This window comes from Accipiter gentilis, chromosome 15 (genome assembly GCF_929443795.1).
Source record: "Accipiter gentilis chromosome 15, bAccGen1.1, whole genome shotgun sequence".
Lineage (NCBI taxonomy): Eukaryota > Metazoa > Chordata > Aves > Accipitriformes > Accipitridae > Astur > Astur gentilis.
The window spans coordinates 25,939,473-25,961,513 of record NC_064894.1 but is presented as its reverse complement, the minus strand read 5'-3'; the positions used below and the strand labels follow the sequence as shown (position 1 = coordinate 25,961,513).

Genomic DNA, 22,041 nt, shown 5'->3' with positions numbered 1-22,041 from the left:
TTAGCTTCAACCAAAGCCAGCTGAAGTTGAAATGCACTCATTACATTGCAGCTTCTTAAAGAAATGAATATTATTCTGAGAAACTTTGTTTTTCTTTTACCTTGTTTTACTCTTTCCAGGTATATCTGGATTTCTTTAACAACCACTTGAACTTCCTGCAGTACTTTGTTCCAGATCCACCACTTGCTCTGACAGGCATCAATCACACACCAGTTCTGATGCTCCTTCTTATAGTAAGTCCTAATTGCATCAACGTGCTGTTTATAGCAGGAGTTTTTAATAGCTAGAATCTGTGAGCTGTCATGTTCAGGGTAGGGAGGTCTGAAGAAAATGAAAAAGAAAAGTCTGAAGATTAGATCGTTTCATTGAATTTCAGATGTAAATTCTACAATTCACTTTAAGTCCTTTTTACAAAATTCTGCTTATTTGACGCTGTAGAACGTATTTGAGAAATGGAACTTTCTTATTAAGAATATTACCAGTTACATACGAAAAGCAGCATACTTCTGATCAGACAGTTATGTTGAGAAACAAACAAAACTTCTGCTATTAATGTCCTAAATACAACTCAATAATTTTGTAAAGGATTTGGAATGTATCATCACATATTAACTAACACACAGGACCAAAACACCATTAAATGGTATCCTAGACAAAATGCCATGAGACTTTAAAATGGAAGTCAACCATTTATTGAAAAACAGGCTTAATTTTGAATTATGCTGTTGTTCGAAATCAAGAAGTAGCCATAATAGTTGAATACATTTTGAAAACTGTCATATTTTGATATACGTAAATGACAATAATCCATCTGAACTCTAAAAATACTATGCAAGACCAGAAGAGATATTTTGACTAGAGCATAGAAGCATTTCCTGTTCTGGTTCTTAATTTAAGTGATGCCAAAAAAAAAAAAGATAAACTTCTGTTTTAATAGGATTAATTTCTCTGTAAGTTGTACCTTTCAGAAATATCTGATATTGCACATTTGATTTGTATTTAAGCCTATGAAATATAATTAGTTTGGTATTTAAAATGAAAAGTTTAAAGGAAATACTTTCAAAAAGACAGCATTAATTTAATTTTTTGCAATGCAAATTGCCTTTAAGCTTTCAGTAAACAATTAAGCATTGCACTGATTCCTTGATAAAAAGAAAGAGACAAAATGAAAGAGACATGCAATAATGCTCTCTGGAACTTCTTAGAAACACTTCCTCTAATGAGAACCAGGTTCTTATACAATTAAATTTTAAGGTGAGTGTTCTGTTCTTTTTAAATTCTGTATGTTTATAAACTACTTACTGCTCTTCCTCAGAAACAACCAACAGCTCTTTAAACAGAATATTTATCTCCTTAGAAAAACAAAGGAGAAGGGAGCAAGCTGAATTGAAACGTTTAGATGAGTAACTCATGAATTGTATACATTATTAAAATATACATTAGTTCCATCTTTTGAAAAGGACTCCGATTAAAACTTACAAGAGAGCTTATTAGATGGAGTATCAATTTCCCTTATGATGATAATAATTGAACTGATGAATAATAAACTTCAGCAGCAGAGTGAACTACTAACATTTCTGATGCACGATTTCATTAAAGCCAGTTTAACTAAGCAGTGGGTGCACAGCATTGCGCATCTGTGACCTCAGTCATGCAATTGGGGGATCTGGCCAGAGAATGCCACAAATTCCTTATGTCTCCATTTCTGGTCTACGGAAATCAAAGCATTAGAATGTAGAGAGACTGGTGCCCATGTCTTTTCATATGTGGAGTTCGGAAACAGCTGGGTTATGGACCAGCTTAGATGCAGCCTCTCTGGGTATAGCCCTGAGGCACATAAATAGAGAAATGACAATATAATTTGAATAAAAATATTGCTGTCAGGGAGTATCACTACCTGTTCGTGCTTTCCTTATCCAACAGTGCTCTTCTGAACACTTCCTTTGCATCCATTTCCAATTCAAAGATTTTCACTGGAATAATCCTAGCTGATTCCAGGAGGTTTACTTGTTTTCTTGTTACAGGATATCCATCAATTATAACTCTGCATACAAACAGAAAGAGAAAGACAGTTTTCCTAAGAAGTCAGTTTCTAATTAACCATTAAGACTATGTGTATTCCTAGTACATTCTCAATACAGACAAAGGTCAACACCCATGCCATGAAGTTTTGCTGCTCTGACTTGATAGACACAGTCTTCACTGCTAAGAATTTATAATAAAATAAAAAAAACCCCAAGTAGATAGAATAAGAAATAGTAAAGAGTAAAGGAAATACACAAAGGCCTGAAGGTATAGAAATGTAAAAGGATGGCTCTGAGTTATAAAAATGGTGGACATTAAAATTCTGACACATCAATCATTCAGAAACATAATTTTAACTATGGGAAATCTCCATTTGGACTGGGAGTAGTAGTTTGCAAAGTGAAAAGTAAAATGATTTACAGTACTTGAAGAATTTTTTAAATCTTATTGAAAAAGAAATGCTTTTCACATATTAGGCAATACTGGGGGTAAATATACTGAAACAATATTCCAGTATTTAACATGAAAGAAAAGTTGAAAGAATTCTGATCTCAAGCTCAAATAACTTTCAGAGATTATTCCAGAATTGCCTTTCCCTGTAACAGTTCTCCTTTTTGGGGAGAGGAGTTGAGTGTCATGAAATCATGATCATGAAGCTTTTAAAGTCTGCCCAGTTTGGAAGGTGTTTCAGTGGTGGAGAAAGAGTCTAGGAAATCAGGATCACATATGAATGAGGTGGAAAGACTCACTGGTTTCAGGTCCTCCTTAATAACTTCGGTTGTTAACAAACCCAGAAAAAATCCTGAGTACTGAACCAGTCTGCATGACCAAAGAGAATCAAATGTGCCCAAGTTGGTGCTGGAGTTGGTATAAGATAAAATAGTAGTTCTCAAAGGATAATAGAAAATACTGGTTTATTGACTGAAAAAAAAGGTAACTTTCATAAAGCATATTACTTGGATTTACTGGAATATACTTACTTGAAAATTGCAGAAAATTATGCTTCAGTCTGGTTTCCCAGAGTGATGTGAAGAACCTCATTTTGTATGGATTATTTTCTTAATGCATAAACCACTGATGTGTTTTAGTGAAATCATTTTACAGTGATAACATGGGAATCACTGCCTATGAAGGGAGTGGCATGTCTTGAAAAAAAACCCGAGACCCAAACAAGACTCTTACCCGGTGGTATTACACACGTGATTCATCAGAGCCACATCAAGAGCCTGGATGGCAAGTTCATCGGGTACGGTCAGTCCTTTGTGAAGATGCCACTTTAATAGAAGTGCCAACTCACTCTCTGGCTGATTGTTTAACACCAGCCGTATGGCATCTCCTATACTCAGGCGCAGTAACCCATATACGCTTGCAAATTTCTTGGCAACTGCAAAACATTTTGATTTCAACACACGACTTTCATGTAAGCAACATCACAAACTAGCAGTCTGTTAAAGTATGTCCTTAGTCTTAGAAGCTAACTGCTCAGCTCGTTCCCTGGGTCATTTCCAATGCATAATCTTGGTAAGTGGGAACCTAACCTTGCTTAGGCCCCTAAAGGGCCCAAACCATTGCATACATGCAGAGCATGACCAATGCACTAACACTGTTCCATTCAGCACAAACCTCAGCAACAATAGTCAATATTATTACAAAATATCTTAGAAAATATGCTTCCACTGCTGCCTCTTTTACAGAACAGCCTAGCAGTTAGATCATATATCCAGGAAATGGGAAAAAATGATTAAAAATTCCTCCTTAATACAGGAGAATTTGAACCTGTCTCTTCTTTTTCTAACAGCCTATTCTAATCATTAGGCTATGGTGTAAGCTGATTTTTTTTTCCTTCTCCAGTTAAAGGCAGAGACCTGTGAATTGAAAGAGTTGTAGAGAAAGAAGGAGAGGGAAGAAAGACAGAAATCTTGGGGTTTTTAGTCTAGAAGTTTGGAAACAGACTGGGGAATGTGGAGTTTTGGGTTCTGGTCCTTGATCCTAGGAATATTTCTTTGTTTTACATTAGATCATATTGACTGAAAGAAATAAGAAACAATTAGAAAAGAATCAGAAATAATACAAGAGGTATAAATAGTGTAAGTCTGGATTTTCTAAGTGCCAGTCCAGGTCACTAACTTCTTAAGAAGCTGGGGTAAAATTCAGATGGACAATGCATAAATATCTGACTGTAAAATGAGACACTAGAGAATGTAAGTAAACAGTTCTATGCTCAGCAAGAAGAGCAGGAAGCTCAACAATATTAATGGTTTATGATTTTTTAATAGCAGTAACGACAGATACAGCTTCAGTCATTAGATAATGTTTTGCTTTATAGATAATACGGGCTCCTACCTGTAGTCTTTCCAGATTTTGGAGGTCCCACAATTGCAATCTTAACTGGCACAGCTGGTTTAGGTTTTGGCTGACGAATATATTTGATGGGATTTTTCATAAATGTTTCTTTATTTTCTTTACTTGAAAAGAAATAAATGTATTGTCGATGGATTACAGGAAAGACTGTGTTTCCACCGCTTTGTTGTGGCTTGATTACATCTCCTTCACTTAGCTGTAGCATATATAAAATGGAAGCGGTTGATTAGGTTTGACAAAGCCTCCTCTCCCTCCATCCTAAAGAAGTGGCTTTATAGGCAGGTAGAGGAGTACCACCTGTATGAAACAAGCCATCAAAGCATTCTGGAATTCATACATATGGACATAATATATTGTCCGAGTCTGAGGAACTTCCATACATACACAATTCTTGTACAAAAAGATGAAGCAAACATTGAAGAAAGAATATTAACTGTTTCCAGTAGGTGGTACCATAACACTTTCTGTCCGTCAAGAGAGTGTAGTCAGAGGTATAACCTAATACTTCTTTTAATTTTCAAAGAATAAAGAAAATAATTTTATTCCTCTGTGAATTAAAACCACTTATCTGCCTGGCAGTAGAAGATACACTGAGAATATTGTATCCAGCAGATGTCACGCACAAATGAAGAAAACAGAAAAGAGTATCAATACTTACATTGTGGCGAAGTGTAAAACCACAACAAGGCAAGGCAAAAAAGCTTTTAGTAAAATACATAGACACTGCTGATGAAATCTTTTCAAACACATCAGACAGCCCAGTAGAAAGTCTGTAGTGTTGGTGCATCATTGAGATGTAAGAGGAGCACTAATGGCAGAAATGGTCATTGCAGAAATACTAAATGAATTCCTTGCACTACTGTTCACTATGGAAGAACTTGGTCTATGTCTCTGTTGCAGCCCTTCTTGGAGGAACTGCCTTAAAGTGTCAATAAAAGATGTTTTAAAACAAAGTGTTGACATCTGTAGAAAAAATTGCCCAGACCAGATGGCATTCACCTCACAGTTCTAAAGGGACTCGAAAGTGAAATTTTTACTGACTAATGTGTAACCTATTGCTTACGTTGGCCTTCCTTCCACAAAAAAGGAAGGTGGAGAAAGTGACTTTTTTGAAAAGGCCTCCAGGATGGTTCCTGGCAAACATAGTCCAGTAAATCTGACCTTGTTTGAGTAAATTTAAATATATTAAGGAAAAAAACAGTAGTTACAGGCATACATATGAACTAATGGGGAAGAGTCAACTCAGCTTCTTGTAGAGAGAAATCATACTTCACAAATCTCTTAGTATTCTTTGAAGGAGTCAGCATTACCTTGCCGGAGCCTTCTCTGATTCTTAGGTTCCTATTCCTGCATCAAGTCATTTTGGGGTGCTTGCCCTCAATTTCTAAGATGTCGGGAGTCTGTTCTACTGTATATCTGCTCCCATTCCTCCCTCGGCTCATCACTTTTATTCTCTGCTTATCTAATCAGTTGCATAACTACTTCCCTCTCCCCCAAATTTAATCTAAAAGTAATTGGCATATACTCTATCTGCCTTTCTACAAAAAAACCCTCCAGTCCTTAATCAATTTCATCATTTCTATTATATCCTAAAATACCCTCAAAATGATCCTATTTCTCTTTCCTTATTGTCAGCACATACATTTCTACTGTCAGCACACCACTCTGATTTTATCTAATAGTTTTCTATGACTTCTTTCTTCTAACTGAATTGTACTTTTTCGTTGGTAAAAAACCCCTATACAGCATGAATGAATGAATTGGCGGGATGGAATGACAAAAATGTAGTGAAATCTAATAGAACAAAGTGCAAGGTCTAGCATGTAGGGACTAATAAGAATTTCACATATAAGCTAGGGTTCAGTAATTGGAAATGACAGAAGAGAAGAAATATCTACTTCTATTAATATGTCCCTAGATTACTAGATGCCAATCTGATGCAGCCATAGAAAAGGCAATTCTGATCATAAAACATTTTTAAGCAAGTATTTTGATTATACAAAGCTATAATAAGAGCTGATGTGTATACAATTCTGACTGCCAAGATTAAAGAAAGATAAACATAATCTGGAACAGGTGAAGATTCAACATGATAACTATACAAAAGGGAATAAAAGTTACTTGATTAATTAGTGTAGTAAAATAAAGTCCAAAATATGTTTCCTTCAGGAAATTCCTGTTTCCTGTATCTTGCTTACTGTTTGGTTGGGTTTTTTACCAATCCTCTTTTTTATTTCTGATTTACTTACAACCCAACCTGCTTTTATTTCTAGCATTAAACCCAAAAATTTACCCACTAACATTTCACTTGCTACCTACAAAACTGGATTAGCTCACTTTTGGGGATAGACATTGTGGACACATATTTAGCTAATGGTCGCAAGAGCATTTCAGATGCCTTTAGAAAACCTTGAACAGAATAAACAAAAAGACAAAAAAAGATGCCAATTAGAAGAACACAGGTGCACATTCCACGATAAAGGGAACTTGGCACAAAGAACCTAAATTCGGGGGTTTATCTTGACCAATTAGACTGAGACAAGTTTCGCATGTTTTAGTTGGTATAACCAATTATGTCCTATGTTTATGCGCATGTGCAGAATTGATATAACGAATCATATTTTATGCTTGTGTGCATGTACAGTGACTTTGCAGAATATATGATTATAAATATGTGTGTGTTTTAGCAATAAGCGTCATCTGCTTTCAACTTTACAGGCATCTGTTTATTTCTACCTCCTGCAAGACATGAGTACTTTCTGCCCTCAACTTTCCAGATCTCTAGTAAAATACTATGGAATTTGATTTGTTGCTCTTCAACATTTGTAAATTTTGACAACACAGAATTTTTGCTGATGAATTGCCTACATTTAACATTTTGGGTTTACTTTTTTGTCACTGCTATGGTTGGTGGCCACCTGTGTGGCTTCTTACAGATTCAAACCCCAAATCCTTTCAGTTTGTTTTCACTGCTTCTGGAAGGCTTTAAGACCTCTGTTGTCCTATGTTTTGTAGATCATTAACAATTAGGCATTTCCTTCTGATTTGGTGATACCTTTAATTGTGTTGCTAATGCAAATGTAACAGATTTTACTAAATGCCTCTCAGCCTTAATTTAGCTGCAAGACTTTTGTGACTAACACTTCTTATTATCAATGCTTGCTGTATTTTGTGTATATTCAGTGGTGTAGTTTTGATTCAGTAATGTAGTTTTCATTAAATATTTCTGGTATTAGTTGCTACTGTCTGATAATATTTTTTAATGTGAAATACATTTTTTAAAAGTATTACTTATTGAAAATATTCTTCAGCTATTGAAGAACATTACCTTGATTGGGTCCCACTGACCAAAAGAACTTGGAAATTTATACGAGAAAACTAGCATCTTATGTGCAAGTGGCAAACTTATTGGGTAACATTTCTCAAAAATGCTTCCACGATTTTCCATTAGAGAATTCAGCTTGCTATATATTTGGTAGTATACAATGTGAGGCTTCCGTCCTCCATCGATCTCAATTTGTGGTATTAACAATTTTTCAAGTTCTTCCTGGTTAATGAAAACATAACGAAATATTAGAATCATAAACATGATCAGATTTTTAATAATGACTGACAGCACGATTTTCTGTGAACTATCAAGGATTTCTTGAGCATGTTCTCAGTCACTGTAAATCCGCAAAATTTGATTTGAGATGAGGATTGATCTTCCTGCCCATTGAAGTTTAAATTACCCAGCCTATATTAATATCACACTACATTAAAAAAAAAAGGACAATTTGACAGTTAACTTTGAGGAATCAATTGTGATAAAGCTAAAGCTCGAGAAGTATTTTTTATTTAAAAAATAATCAAATATCATTCTTTCCCTACTCCAAACAATTTAGGATGGCATATTTAGTTGCTTTCTAAAAATCTTGCTGCTCTGTGGTGACTTCCTATTCCCCAGCTTATTCAGGTAAACTATAAAACCAATCCATCTTCTGCAGAGTTTTTTGTAGCGACCTAAGACTTTTAGAATGCTGCTGTGTTTTAATGTCGTCATTTAGTTTTCCATAAAAGACCAAGATTCCATAATGTCAAAGAAGACAAACAATTAAAGAATCAGAGAACAATAAAGAAGAGTCTTGAATAATGAATCAAAATTAGGAAATTATTTAAAGTTATTTATAAAGGCATAAATGTTCTTGGAATTAAAAAAATAATGGGAAAAATACTGAGTAAGCTGTAACTAGGGGACATTAGTAGTATCTAGTCCCAATATGTAATTCTATTGTATGATACTACTTCTGTGTAGTTCCTCAACTTTTAATATCTATATAGATTCACAGTCTTGGATCTTTCCACTTACTATCATAAGCAGAACTCAATATAATAACAAATTCTAAAACACTAGTCACCTCTCTTGTCACTGAGATTTATGTACTTCTTGAGAGAAACAAAAGTTGCTGACTCTTAATTGCTTGTTCCTTTTCTGATCAAATTTTTCATCAGTTTACTAACGCAACAAATTATATGCTCCCAAATGAGAGAGAGGAAAATGCTCCATGAGCTACAGTATTCCACTAGCTTTAACTTGAAATGTATTGTTCACATAAAGAGCTAAGTTTGTTACCGGGATTTCTTGTTTATTGTCTCTTATGAGCCTTATCCTAAATTCTTTCCAATTCTATTTTGCAAATTCAGTTTATACTCAGGAAAGTGAAATTGGCAACAAGCTTCATTCAGAACCCCTAAAATTATTTTTGTGATTATCATTGGGATACATGATTATATGCATTGAATAGTTCAATAAAATTATGACATTTTAGTCACTTTTGAAAGTTGAATGTAGTTTCAATTCACTTTCTTCCAAATTTAATGGAAAGGTGAATCTTTGAGCACAAAACAATCTTTCCCACACAGCTTACACTTCCTTGTAGTGCAAAGAATGTTAGGAGTTTACTCTTGATTCATCTGACATTTAATCCATTAACTATTATAATAAAGTGAACCTTGAATCAGTCACACTTATGGTGTTGGTAAAGGTTGGACTTATTTTGAAATCTTACATCTATGTCTTGGCTATCTACTTCTGTAAACTTTCTCTCTGGTCAGTGGGTAGAGTTTCTTCTAATTCATAATTAGTTTCCTCCTGAAGTAAGATACTTAGTTTACAGTAAACAAATGGCACCAATCTGTTTATTGCCTTAGATGTGGGGATTAATGTTGCAGATATCTAAAGTTAGATGGGGTTACCTCACCATAGGTAACTGCACTGATTTAAAGAAAATCATGTTACTAGAACTGTATTAAAAAATTAGAGTTGTCTAATAAGAATTTTGCCTTAAAAATTATTTTGAAATACTGTTCATATACTTATGACTCTCTAGATTGGTTGCCTGCATCAACTGACCTAACAAAAAGGAAATAAGGACCCCAAGACTGGGTAGGTCTACCCAAAAGTTTCCTTTGGGTTTCCCCCACCACCACCAATATTAGTCTTATAAATTATATACTTTTTAAAGTGCATGCCTTCTCACTACAGCCTTCATCTTGCTCACGTATTTAGATCATGAGTACAGCAGCATGATTGTTTAAGCCCTATAACTTTTGAATTTGACAACTAAAATAAAACTCTTCTTGCATCATGTGATTATACAATTTAACAAAATAAGCAGTGGATTAGGTACCTGTACACCTTGTAAACTGTCTAGTTCTGAATCAAATTTTTCTGCAATTTCATTTTGTATGCGGTCAACAGCATCAATCTCCTGTTCTTCTTCAGCCTCTTCTTCTTCTTCTAAAAACTCTTCTTCAAGTATAGCTTCAACATCTTCATTTTCATTCTCTTCTTCCTCCTCAGTGGCTTCATAATGGTCCTTATTTGCTAAAGCCTATAAAAGTAAAATATTTTGTTGTTTCATGTCTATGATACAGATGTTTTCAAGGAACATATGGTATACTTGCCTCTTTTAATTAGAAAATCATTAATTCAACAAAACCTCATTTTGGAGTATCCTTTATCGTAAGCAAAAATCTAGTAAATTCTAGAATCATATTTCAGAAGAAAATAGAGGTACTGCATATTACATACAGTGAAGCATTGTACCAGTTCCAAGAGTGCTTAAAAAACTGAAGTGCTACACTGCAGTTTTGATAAGAGGAGTATTTTTTCATACATAGTATTGTAGTTTGGCAGGACTTTGTTATAAACAAGCTTATTAGCTGCAAGTGTAGGTGACAGAAGTTCATGAGCAGTCAAGTAGTACATTAATGCATTTATAAATATACTATGTAATTGAGTTTGGGCAGAAATCCTGGTACAGTCCTATTCTGGATCAACCATGGATTTGACATGGTACTTAAAACACATGCCTAATTGCAATTAGTGGGGCTACTCTTATGCTTACAAATTAGATGCATAAAACACATTTGTAAGTATTTTGCTGAATCGGAGCACATATTGAGAATTCTTTTAAAATTGTTTTTACTGTTCATGAGTCAATAGTTTCCAAAACAATTTAAATATGTCAAATTATTTTTGAAAGTGGAAGTTTCTGACAGTCCATCACATTTTTACTATTCTACATTGCCCTGAAAACTGACTAAAAGCTCTAGAAATTTCTAAGATATGAATGCAAGCACTTCTATTTAAAATCTTTTTATTAGCTTGTTTTCTTACCTCCCGTTTCTTTTGGTTTTTTTCTGCTAAAAGTTCTTCTCTTCTTCTAGCAATCCTCTCATCCTGTTAGTGAAAAAAAGATGTAAGAAGACAATGATATTTGCTAATAAAAACTGTCCTCTGAGTATTGGTAATGTGACCTAGAATTAATGTTGTACTTTCCACCTAAAAACTCTCTTTCTAGTTGCTTCTAATGTTAAAAAATATTATCTCTGCGGCTTGAAATTTTGCAGACTAGATATACCTCTCTACTTGGTGAACATGTAAGTAAATTTTAGTAAAACTAACTTGGCAGCTTCTGAGATTGATATTGGGGGGGCAAGACTGTGATTCTGATCACACTGCAAATATAATATTTTTATTGGTAAGCTACAGAGTTTCTAAATTTATAGGTGGTCTCTGCCATTTGGCAAAGGGGCAACTGAGTGTAGTAGTAAATGTGTGCTGTTCCCTATACCTGTTTAAAATTGCCCAATTTTGACCAAGTTATAAGCATTTGAAATATAGTCCCCCATACATACTCAGTAGATAAATGGCAAATACCTGATGGCTAAATCCTAACTCGGAAGTGATATCCAGAAGCATTCTACTTAAGGCTAGTGGGGTTGATGGGGATTCAACCTGTAATTGCTGTTCTTGCACACTCTAATGCTGTCACCTGAACTGAGATCAGAAAAACTGAGTATATCAACACTCAGGCAATAGTGCAATTTTAGAAATCCATGTTAACACCAAATGAAGTGGCCTGGATACCAGAGCATTCTAACCAGAGCAGCAAGAAACTCTGCACAGACTAATTTTCTCTACTTTTGTGACTAAACTCTGGTATTCCTGAACGACACGTCACTGCAGGTGTACTCCTTGCTCTCAGTATCCTGGTGCCAGCTTCTTTCAGTGGAGAAGGAGTCTCTAGGATAGCATTCAAATGGTCTGTCTGCTTTTCCCAGACTCTCTGCATGTCCTCCAGCTTTAGTAACAGAAGGCGGCATAACAGTACACCCAGAAATGCTGCATTCTCACAGCACCATCTGACTTGCTCACCAACCGGATGCTATGGAAAAATACTCAATGTGTAACTAAAAACTATATTGCAATACACATAAGCAAAAATATCAAATTACCGTTACTCAGGAAATCCTGATTCTGATCTTTCCTTACTTCTTAATGCCTTTATCAATTTGTATCATTGTTCCGTGTGTTTGTTTTAAATAGGAACCTCTTACTTTCCTTTGTCATCAGGAGCCATACTGATGCTTACACTGTTCATTCAAGTTTGGACCCTAGGATCTGTAGCATGGGTATTTACTACTTGAATTATCAGAGTAACTGCTTAGAGGGTGAGCTTAGTACAGCAATGTAGGCTGGTCACTAGAATGCACCTTTTCCAGTAAGACCTTCAACTTGCATCAGGAAGGACTAAACTGAAAAAATACTTTAACTCTCATGATTATGTGCATTCTCAGAGCCAATATCTAGCACAAGCAGTTCAGAAAACTTACTGGTATCGTATGAGCCTTGTCCCAAATTCTGTTGTACTAATTTCCTGTGTGTCAGCTGCTCTGTAGTAACTTATGCTCAGACCTTTTCTGATAGTACATGTGAAGTACTTTATCTCACTTGTATAGAAAGCCAGGAATCTTGAATATATTGCATGTGCTGATTGTAAATGTCTGCATTTACATAGAGGTTTCAGGTTAATTCAAGTAACTTGTAACCTGTTCAGTAGTAGGCATAGCTTTGTTCAAATGGGAGACTGTGCAGCTGCAACAGCACTGAGAACGTGACTTAGTGCTATTATATTTCTGTGCAGAGTATCATAGTTAGAAACACAGACACATACACTGCACAGTACTTATGAAGTCAGCCTATGGGAGATGCAGATCAACTGAACAGCCCTTGAGCAGGGAATCTGGGATGCAACAGCAATACCATACTTCAGCTGTGTATTTGATTTTTTATGGCCATATTCACTCTCCATCTAGTTGCCTTTTGTCCAGGAGTTTCCAGATGCTGGCATTCTGTCAGACACTTTTCTTGGGCTGTGAGATATCTAAACTCCTGCATGAATTAATTGCATAGAGGAGGAAAGGAGCCCTAAATTATTTTTCGTTTCTGTGGTAAATCTAGGAATGCTGTGAATGTGTGGGGCTGTGTCTCCTGGCTCCCATATCTGTTTCTCTGTGTGCTCTTCACTGCTTTGGGAGTTTTCGAGTCTGTGTTCATACCTGTGCTGCTGAAATTACAAAGAAGTAGACAGGACTGAAAACTTACCCTTATTTTTGCTTTCAGGTCTTTCAGTTTCTTTTTATTTTCCATTTTTTTATACTGTCTTTCTTTCCATTTTTTCAGACGTGGAGGAAAAAGACGGTCAAGAACATCACTTTCTTCTACTTGAATATAAACTGCAACTTCAGGACAGAGTCCTCGTTCTGACAAATACTGGGCTTCATCTAAAGTACGAGGGAAACCATCCAGTATAAATCCTGTAGACCTAATTGGAAAATATTTATCATTACACAATGTAGTTTAAAGTGCAACACAGTGACAATGCAATTAATTTGGACACTTCCTCCCCCCCCAACCTCCCTTATTAAATGTGTATGTTAAGAGTAAACTTAAAAAATACTTTCAGGTATTATCTTTTGACAATGTAAAACTGATACCTCACTATGTATTTTAATTGGTGTACTAACATGTATTTCTTCTGAGGTTTTAATGTGCAGAGATTAATTATTTTAAAATAACTTTAGAAAAACAAAATAAAATGTGTCCTCAGTATTGCTTCTGTGATGCTAAAAACTTCTTAGCCACTGCTCTCAAAAAAATGGAAGGTGCCCCAAACATTATTTTGGTAACACCTGCCACAGAAAGCTTGTCGCCTGAAAATTTATTTTTCAGAAATGCTGACAATTTCTCCTCTAGTGTAGGATAAGAATTTTGCCACTCAGCATGACTTACATCTCCCATCCTGCAGATACTAAAACCAGATAAGATATGTCTGGAAAGCTCTGTGACCTGTTGGAGCTCTTACAGTCTCAAGTTAGATAAGGAGTTCTGTAAAGCTGAATGTTGTGTTAATAAGAAGCTAATATTTCTCTTCATTACTTTAGACATTAATAGGATACATTGTAAAACTGCAGAAAACCAAAGAAGCTGCAAGGAGTAGGAGTGGATGGTAGAACAGGTGGTCCTGGATGCTGTGGGAAAAAGTTGGGGGGAGGATGTCAATCATGATATACATCATGATGAAGGTTCCCTTCTGCTATACAGTCCCTGATGAAACTGAATTTATATAATATAATATCACAACATTATATGTAATTCTGGATATTTTTTTGTCTTTTTTCCTAAAACTATCTCCCTACTTTTACACCATTAAGAGAATGTTATCCCCTATCTGTGAGCTGACAGGACGAAAGTTTATTTGAGGATCTTGTTTATTCTTTTTGAGGCATTTGTCATACTGTTAGGAATTGAAACCTAATGGTCAAACTGCCAGCAGCTATGATCTGGATGGAACTGAATGCAATAGACAAGACTTGGGAAAAGGGACTTTCCCTGCTGAAATTACATCATGAGTCTGCCTTCTAGGAGTCAATGATCTTATTTATTTATGCAACAATAATCCACATCTATCACAGTGTTATGCATGTACTTTCTGATATGAAAGGAAATCTGTTGTGGATACATCACTGGAGTGCAGATTGTGCTGAATACACAAGATAACCTGATTCTGTGTTATTTTGGAGACCACTAATACTTTGTCTTTACTTTCCACACAATATTTACAATATATGGAAGCCAATGGTTACAGCTGGATTCCAGCTCTCCATGTTTATTAATTACATGAAAACATAAAAGGTTTATTTACATATCTATCCTGTAAGCCCACGAAAACTACCTAGCTATTCAGGAGATTTAATGCAATTCAAGTGCACTAAGCACTTTTGTCCAGTCCTACGTAGATAGCATGAGACATTACGTTACTGTCAAAGTACCAATCAAAATAGAGCAACAAAACCAAGACTGAGAGGTAGGTCATGATTCATAAGAAGTACAAGAGCATTGAAATAATCTCTGCAACAGTTATTTGTAATTGTGGACACAATGGATCATATACTTCCTAAGATTAATTAAAGAAAGAGAGAATCTAATTACAGTTACCGAAATGGCTCTTTCCTCCACCAGTCAAGAACAATGTTATCAAGGACTTCTGGAGGTAATGCCTCATTATCCATTAGATTTGCTTTGATTGCTTCTTCCTCATCAGTTAACTCCACTTCCTTTATATAAAGAAAATCCACAAAAAAAAAAAAAAACAAAAAACAAAACAACAACATAGAAAGAAAGAAATATCTACCTGACACATTTATTATTTTTTGACTAAGGTAGTGTCTTCATTTGATTTAAACCAGCAGAAACAAAGTAAACTCATTTGCCACATTTCACTATACTATGTGATACAATTTGGGATATTTTCCATGAGGTTGGGGTTGGGTACTTCCCTAGAGTTGGGGCAATTGCTGCTCTATGAGTTTTAATGAAACCTAAAACCAAGCACAATTGGTAAGTATTTAATTATACATATGCTTAGTTCAGAGGAATAGAAACTGAAACGATCACAGTTTCTCTTAATTCCCTACAAGAAGTTTTCCACTTATTTATAGATCGTTTCATTCTGGAAGACTATCTGCTCTACATCAGAATGTTTTTTTACCTTTTAAAAGCAACATTTATCCTTTGATGCAATCCAAAGAAAGATGTCAAAGAAAGATACGTAAGGTTACTAGGTATGGGCACATGTCCTGGTTTTGGCTGGAATAAAGTTAATTTTCTTCTTAGTAGCTGGTATAGTCTGTGTTTTGGATTTAGGATGAGAATAATGTTGATAACACACTGATGTTTAAGTTGTTGCATCCAAAGTCACTTGGAGAGAAAACTTAATATGCAGCTAGGTATTCTCCTGTCCCTCTCAGCATATGGATTTAAGTTGTTCCCTGAGATTCTTTTGTGAATTCATTACAAAGTTCTGCTGTCCTTTCCTCATGTAGCAGTCATATTAACCCAAGCAGCTCAAGAATTTGTTAGCATAACCTGTCAGAAAATAAAAGAATAACCCTTTTTAACAAAAGGATCCAAGGTGATTCAGGAACCCTCAAAATGATAGTAGGGAGCTGCTTGCTGCAAGGACTTGTCTGAGTAAGAATTCCTATGCCTGATAATGTAGCCAAAAGAACTTGAGAATATGCTGGAAGCCACAGGTCTAATGTAGTGTGTCTGTGAGTAATGTTTTCTCTAGTGCCTGACACAGTGTATATATTAAACTATATTAATATGGCAAGCAAAGGAAAGCAAAGTGGTAGCCATATGTGTAACACAAAGGCATCTTGAAATAAATGTGTGAAGTGGGAGAAAACAGTAAAACCCATATAAAAATGTGTCACTGACCTCACCACTGCAGATGAACTGTTGAAGCGGCAATTGTATTTGACAAAAGAAAAGAAATGCGAGATGTATATTCTGGGTACAGAACACCCTGTATAGTGGTTGTTTGAAGGACAAGGCTGCTCCCCAGACCTGTCAATGCTGTGACGGGTTTGGCTGACGCATACTAAAACAACCAGGATGATATCTTTTTGCTAAACTTCCCAGACTGTATGGTATGTTTTGTTTGCCTTTAGTGTTTTTGCTTTGAATATTATAGCTGACATTTACCTTGAGCTTTGATAGATACACTTCTAGTGTCTTGTGCCAAAGTGAATGATATAAATGAAGTTAAACGAAATTATTTTGGAGAGGTAGTGGGTCAGTGAAAAAAGGAATAGTCAGACAGTCTGGTAGTAGTCATACTCAGAGAAATGCTTAGGGAGTTCATAATCTCATCCTCTAGAGTTTTGTGCATGGACCAATGAACGGGTTTCTAAACTGAAATGCAATTGCATCAGTTGTGCTCCGGTCATGCCATCAGATAAAGCGCTTCACAAGAAGTACGAGAAAAAATACTAATGTAGAAGAAGATTGTTTGTCAGCAGATACAAAGATGAGGAAAAAATACTAACAGAAGTGCCTTTCTGTAAGACATGTCTTGATGCCAAAAAAAATAAAGCTGAGTGAGAGACAGCCATAACCATTGGTGATAGGAACACTTGCCTTATTTTTGGCTGTGATGACCAAGCTGTAAACTGACTTGCCAAAAGAACCTCCTCTCAGATTTAACTGATGAAAACCTGAATCTTTATTCTGACATCCATGATTTTGATCTGTACTCCATCTGTGTTGAAGCATTTGCTTCCAATATTACCTGCTCTTGTATTATTTCATCAGGAACATTACCTTCCAGTGACCAGGGACCTCCCCTGCTTTTCAAGATAATAGTGGCCTTGAATGCACCTTTGGCAGCTTCCTCGGCACCTGTCAATGCAACTTATTGACATGTATATGTCCAGATTACATAAATGATCCCAAATTTGATCCTGTTCTGCTCTGAATAGTACCACTCTTTACCCATGCTTTCCTATTAGGCACAGAGACCTAGAAGGCCACAGACTAGACTGTACGTGTAAAGACCACAATAAAGAAGGCATTGAGCGTCTCAGCCTTTTCAGTGTCTTTCATCAAAAGGTCACCTGCTCCACTCAGTGGCAGACTCATATTTTCTGGGTCTTCCTTTTACTACTGTTCTGTAGAAATTCTTCTTGCTACCCTTAAGATCCCTCACTAGTTTCCACTTCAGTTGAGCGCTCGTCTTCCTAATATTGTGCCTGGATGTTGTTTCTGTATGCTTCCACTGTAGCCTGCTTCCTCTCCTGCGTGCTTCCTTAGATCCTGTAGGAGGAAGTCCTTGAAGGTCTTTGATGACTAGTAACTTGAAAGAACATGGCAGGTATCAGGAGTACAAAAAAAAAAAATAGTTCTTAGAATGTGATGCAGAAACTTATTTCTTCCTGAAGCTTTGAGAGTTGGAGAAACCCTCATTTGTATTGTCTAGGAGGTAGATTTTCAGCTTCTTTGTACTGTGCATTTTTTCAAAGATTTATATGCTGTGTACCTGTGTTGAGGCTTCTCCACACAATAAAGGCTTTTATTATATCCATTGCTGTCTAAAGAAGAATTCATTTGCATTGAAACCTTGTCTGTTTTCCCCAATATATCACTGCCTAATAAAAGAAATCACTGTCTCCCGATAAACATTTATGTAAATGTTTATTGTTCAGGGAAATTACACGCTGTAAGAGATGGGTTTTAGAATGTATATTTATAACAATTTTGAACCAGTATTCAATCTGATTAAGAAAAAGAACTAATTTTCTGAAGACTATCATTCATGAATTATTTTACCAGTATCATGAATATCTAGCTATTTGAAACAGTTTTTTAACTACAAGGCATATTTTATGCTACTTAAAGAGTTTTTTCTGGTTTGAAACTCCGCTGCCAATAGGCAAAGACAACAGTATAATCCAGATTAAAAGACCTACTATATTAAAAAAATATTAACTTGCCCTGTTATGAATACTGAAATATTTCTGATTTTTTGACAAGGGATGATCAGACTGAAGTGCTGGTAGAGGCATTCTAGTCTTTTGCCCCAGGAAAGTGCAGAGAGCACTGCTGGTGAAATCTCTAAACTCCTGTGCAATTGGAGCACATGTACCTGACTGAACCTGGGTATTATAAATACTTAAAGGAAACCATACCTTCCCATTGGTATTCTGACCTTCTTTTTTTTTTTCTCAGTTTGTCTTCCTTTGCCCCATTTAGCATCTATCTCTACTATTTAGAAAAAAAACTATACATAATTCTTGGAAATGTTTTGAAGAATGTTGGTGGCATTCATAAGAAAACATTGTCAAGAACTATTATTTCCAAATTTCATCAAGTAAATAATTTAACATAAGTGATTTTTGTCAAGCTAGAATTTTATAGAAAATTCCTATTATGGTCTGAAAATGGTTATTTTGTGTATGGACATGAAAAAGATCAGATTATTACCTGTTTGCTTTTTTCAGACTCAGTTTTAGTCATGGTCTGAGAGAAGTCTTCCTGTTTCTGTGATAGAATTGGCATTTTATTGTCATCTTCTTCAGGTTCTTCATCAACATGGGGCCCAACTTTCTCTTTAGTTTTGGGTAAGATCAGTTCCTGTAGATATTCTTCAAACTGAATATGGAAAATGCCTAATTTGTCTGCTATCCGTCGTGCACAAGTAGTTTTACCTGCTCCGTGAGTCCCAAGTAGACACACCCGTAAAGGAGGAGCCTATAGGAAAATATTGGAATATTTTGTAACAATTTGGAGTATACAGTGCACCCTCTACTGTTTTTCACTTCTAAAATATCATTATAAAAATTGCATCAAAACCAGTCACATAATTTGGCATTTTAATTTTTCCAGGCTTTCTATTCCTGTTCCAGACAGACTACCTGCTCTCTGGAAATACTGAACAAATACATTATGGCAGTCGATTCCGGTAGGTAAAAATGAAAATTCATTAGACAGTTCTGGTAAATCTGCCCTTCTTTTACCCTTCCTCCACTTGCAAAAAAAAGACTTAAAGGTAGTAAAAAAATCCCCAATATGTGTGATTCATTAACCACATTTTAGGATTATTGTAAGCCTTCATAATCTTCCTCTCTTTTCTGCTTTATTTGCATCATTAATTCAATGTGTACACTAAAAAGTCACTAGGGAAGCAATGTGTTGTATTCATTTCAAGGACTTGCCTGATATATTGTTACCTAGAAAAAATTAGCAATAGCAAACAATTATAAATGGGAATGGAAAACAGTGATTTTACTCTGTTATTATCTGCTTTAAACAATTTTGAAGATTCTCACTTGTATTGGTTCATTGTGAGCCACATACTCTTCAGGGTTCTTCAAAAATTTATCTCTGTACTCAGAAGTTGAAAAGTAATACAGCTTTTCTTGATATTTAGCTGCATGTTCATAGCGTCCTGGGTAAAGGACAAAGTTCTCTTTCAGACTGACTGGACAAAAGTGTTTTGTGTCTCCCATGTGCCTTTTATTTTCCTTAGTTTTTTCTTCATCCTGAAAATATTATGAAAATTTTCAAAAACTATTTGAGTTCAGTAGTTCACTTAGATTAAGTAGGTCAAGTAGATCAGATTAAGAAATGTCAAATACATCAACTGAGCATTGAATGAGCATAGTATTCTCAAGACAGTTTGTAAGCTGAATGTAAGTCTATGAAAATACACACTTTTTAGATTCAGAGTCAGGAAACAAACTGTCCAATCTAGTGAGAGAATTATTGAGAAAAGAATGACCATTTTAAATTTGAAACGATAATATCAGTTACCTATTGAAGACCAAAATTAGGCTAGAAGTATCTATGATAGAATCTTTTCCTGCTGTGATCTTGAAACTCACTTTCTGTTGCTTCTAAATGTGCAGAAGTAGGCCTCTTCAGAAAAGGCAATGAGAGCTGGTATTATGCAGTCAGATTACTCATCCAACAAAATTAATTTCTAAAAAATCCATCCAGTACTGCTCCAGTACGGTATATGGATATCCTGTACTGTCAAATTGGGGGATGGGAATCTTCCAATATAGGATGAAAATAAAAGAAAGGCGAAGCTACACTTTTAATTTCATTAAATTGGATGTTTGAAAACTATCAATAGCTGAGACGAAACAGAGGATTGCACATCAGGACTCTGCATCTTCTGATGTTTACATGATTGCTCACAGAATCATTAGATGACAAATCAAAGTTCACATTTGTTTCTTTAATAAAACCCCTCTTTGTGATCTGGTAAAACAAGGTACATTCATTCTCTCTATCAGCATGGGGTATTTATGCTTCTCGCTGGAGTAAAACTACTGTCAGCTAGAACATAGGAATACAGCAAAAGTGTTCTTGAAGCATATGCTGATATTTATTCTGTAAGAAGGCTAAAACTGGATGACACAAAATCGGGTGCCAAATCTGACTTCTCTGGGGTTATGTTCAAACTGAAAATAAATGAGTTAAAAGCATAAACAGACAAAGCGAGCATGCTTACCTCTTCATTTTCATTTTCCTCTTCTTCAACTTCTTCATCTTCCCCTTCAGCAGCCAGATCTTCTGCTTCCTCATCTAAGTCTTCAGCAGATAATTCCCAACCATGATATTTAAAAGGCTCTGGAAAGGTTAATTATATTTTTTTCTGTTTCAGTATTTTTCATTTGGCCAGGCCAGAATATATTCTCTTTGTCCATAAAAGTAAGCACATATGTGAAAGCAAATCATGCCAACTGTATGTTGCATTTCTCCTCCTTACAGAACAAAATGTTCTCCCCAGATGTAGGAATTAATATATTGCTTCCTCCAAAAATGGAAATTCTACTGGTTGCTTTTTGGTTGAAGTAAATTAGTATTTTCAGTGGGAACTTGTAATACAAAACTATTATACAAACACACGCAGATAGTGCCATTACTGTTTGCAACAGGTTTTTTCCTATTGTTCATTGGGGGAGATCATCAGTCAAATTTTATTTGATTGTAAAGCTAGCACAATAGATGTTTTGGTTAATAAAACACTTGTAGTAATGATGGGAAAAATGTAGTATTAATATTTTTATCCAGTACTCAAAATTGTTAGAGATTTGAGCACACCAGTGAAGAAAGGTAATTTGCCAAAAAAATATCAATACTGTAAAAATCCAGTCTTGAAACACAATCTCTGCAGGTGGTTAGATTAGATTATTACACACCCTGAAAGTCTCCTTGACTTCAATGAATATTGTACATTAGTGAACCTTTGCTATATGTACATGTCTCAAACCACTATCCTTGACATGAGCAGATAGAGCAAGTAACTTTGGGAATGTGCTGTTAGGGAGCTATTATGTACATATTTGTATAGCCATATATAATTTTTTTCAAATATATACATTCCCCACTCTTCCTGTGTCTTATAGGCTGCTAGAGTGCTTTTCAGCTCACCCACAGAACACAGCATGTCCTTTTTCCACTTCATGTGAGTAATA

The 22,041-nt window shown here is 35.5% G+C and overlaps 1 protein-coding gene across 1 annotated transcript in view; it reads right to left on the bottom strand.

The window, feature by feature from the left end:
* Nucleotides 1-22,041, bottom strand: part of AK9 (adenylate kinase 9) — a 70,794-nt gene that overhangs the window by 7,461 nt on the left and 41,292 nt on the right. Inside the window, exons 19-30 of the mRNA XM_049817681.1 lie at nt 21,075-21,193; nt 19,885-20,097; nt 19,040-19,306; nt 15,212-15,330; nt 13,319-13,538; nt 11,048-11,110; nt 10,056-10,259; nt 7,715-7,933; nt 4,369-4,582; nt 3,208-3,409; nt 1,898-2,044; nt 101-321 (exon numbers count right to left, since the gene is read on the bottom strand). Coding sequence (XP_049673638.1) covers nt 101-321; nt 1,898-2,044; nt 3,208-3,409; nt 4,369-4,582; nt 7,715-7,933; nt 10,056-10,259; nt 11,048-11,110; nt 13,319-13,538; nt 15,212-15,330; nt 19,040-19,306; nt 19,885-20,097; nt 21,075-21,193 — 2,208 coding nt within the window. The remainder of the gene's footprint in view (nt 1-100; nt 322-1,897; nt 2,045-3,207; nt 3,410-4,368; nt 4,583-7,714; nt 7,934-10,055; nt 10,260-11,047; nt 11,111-13,318; nt 13,539-15,211; nt 15,331-19,039; nt 19,307-19,884; nt 20,098-21,074; nt 21,194-22,041) is intronic.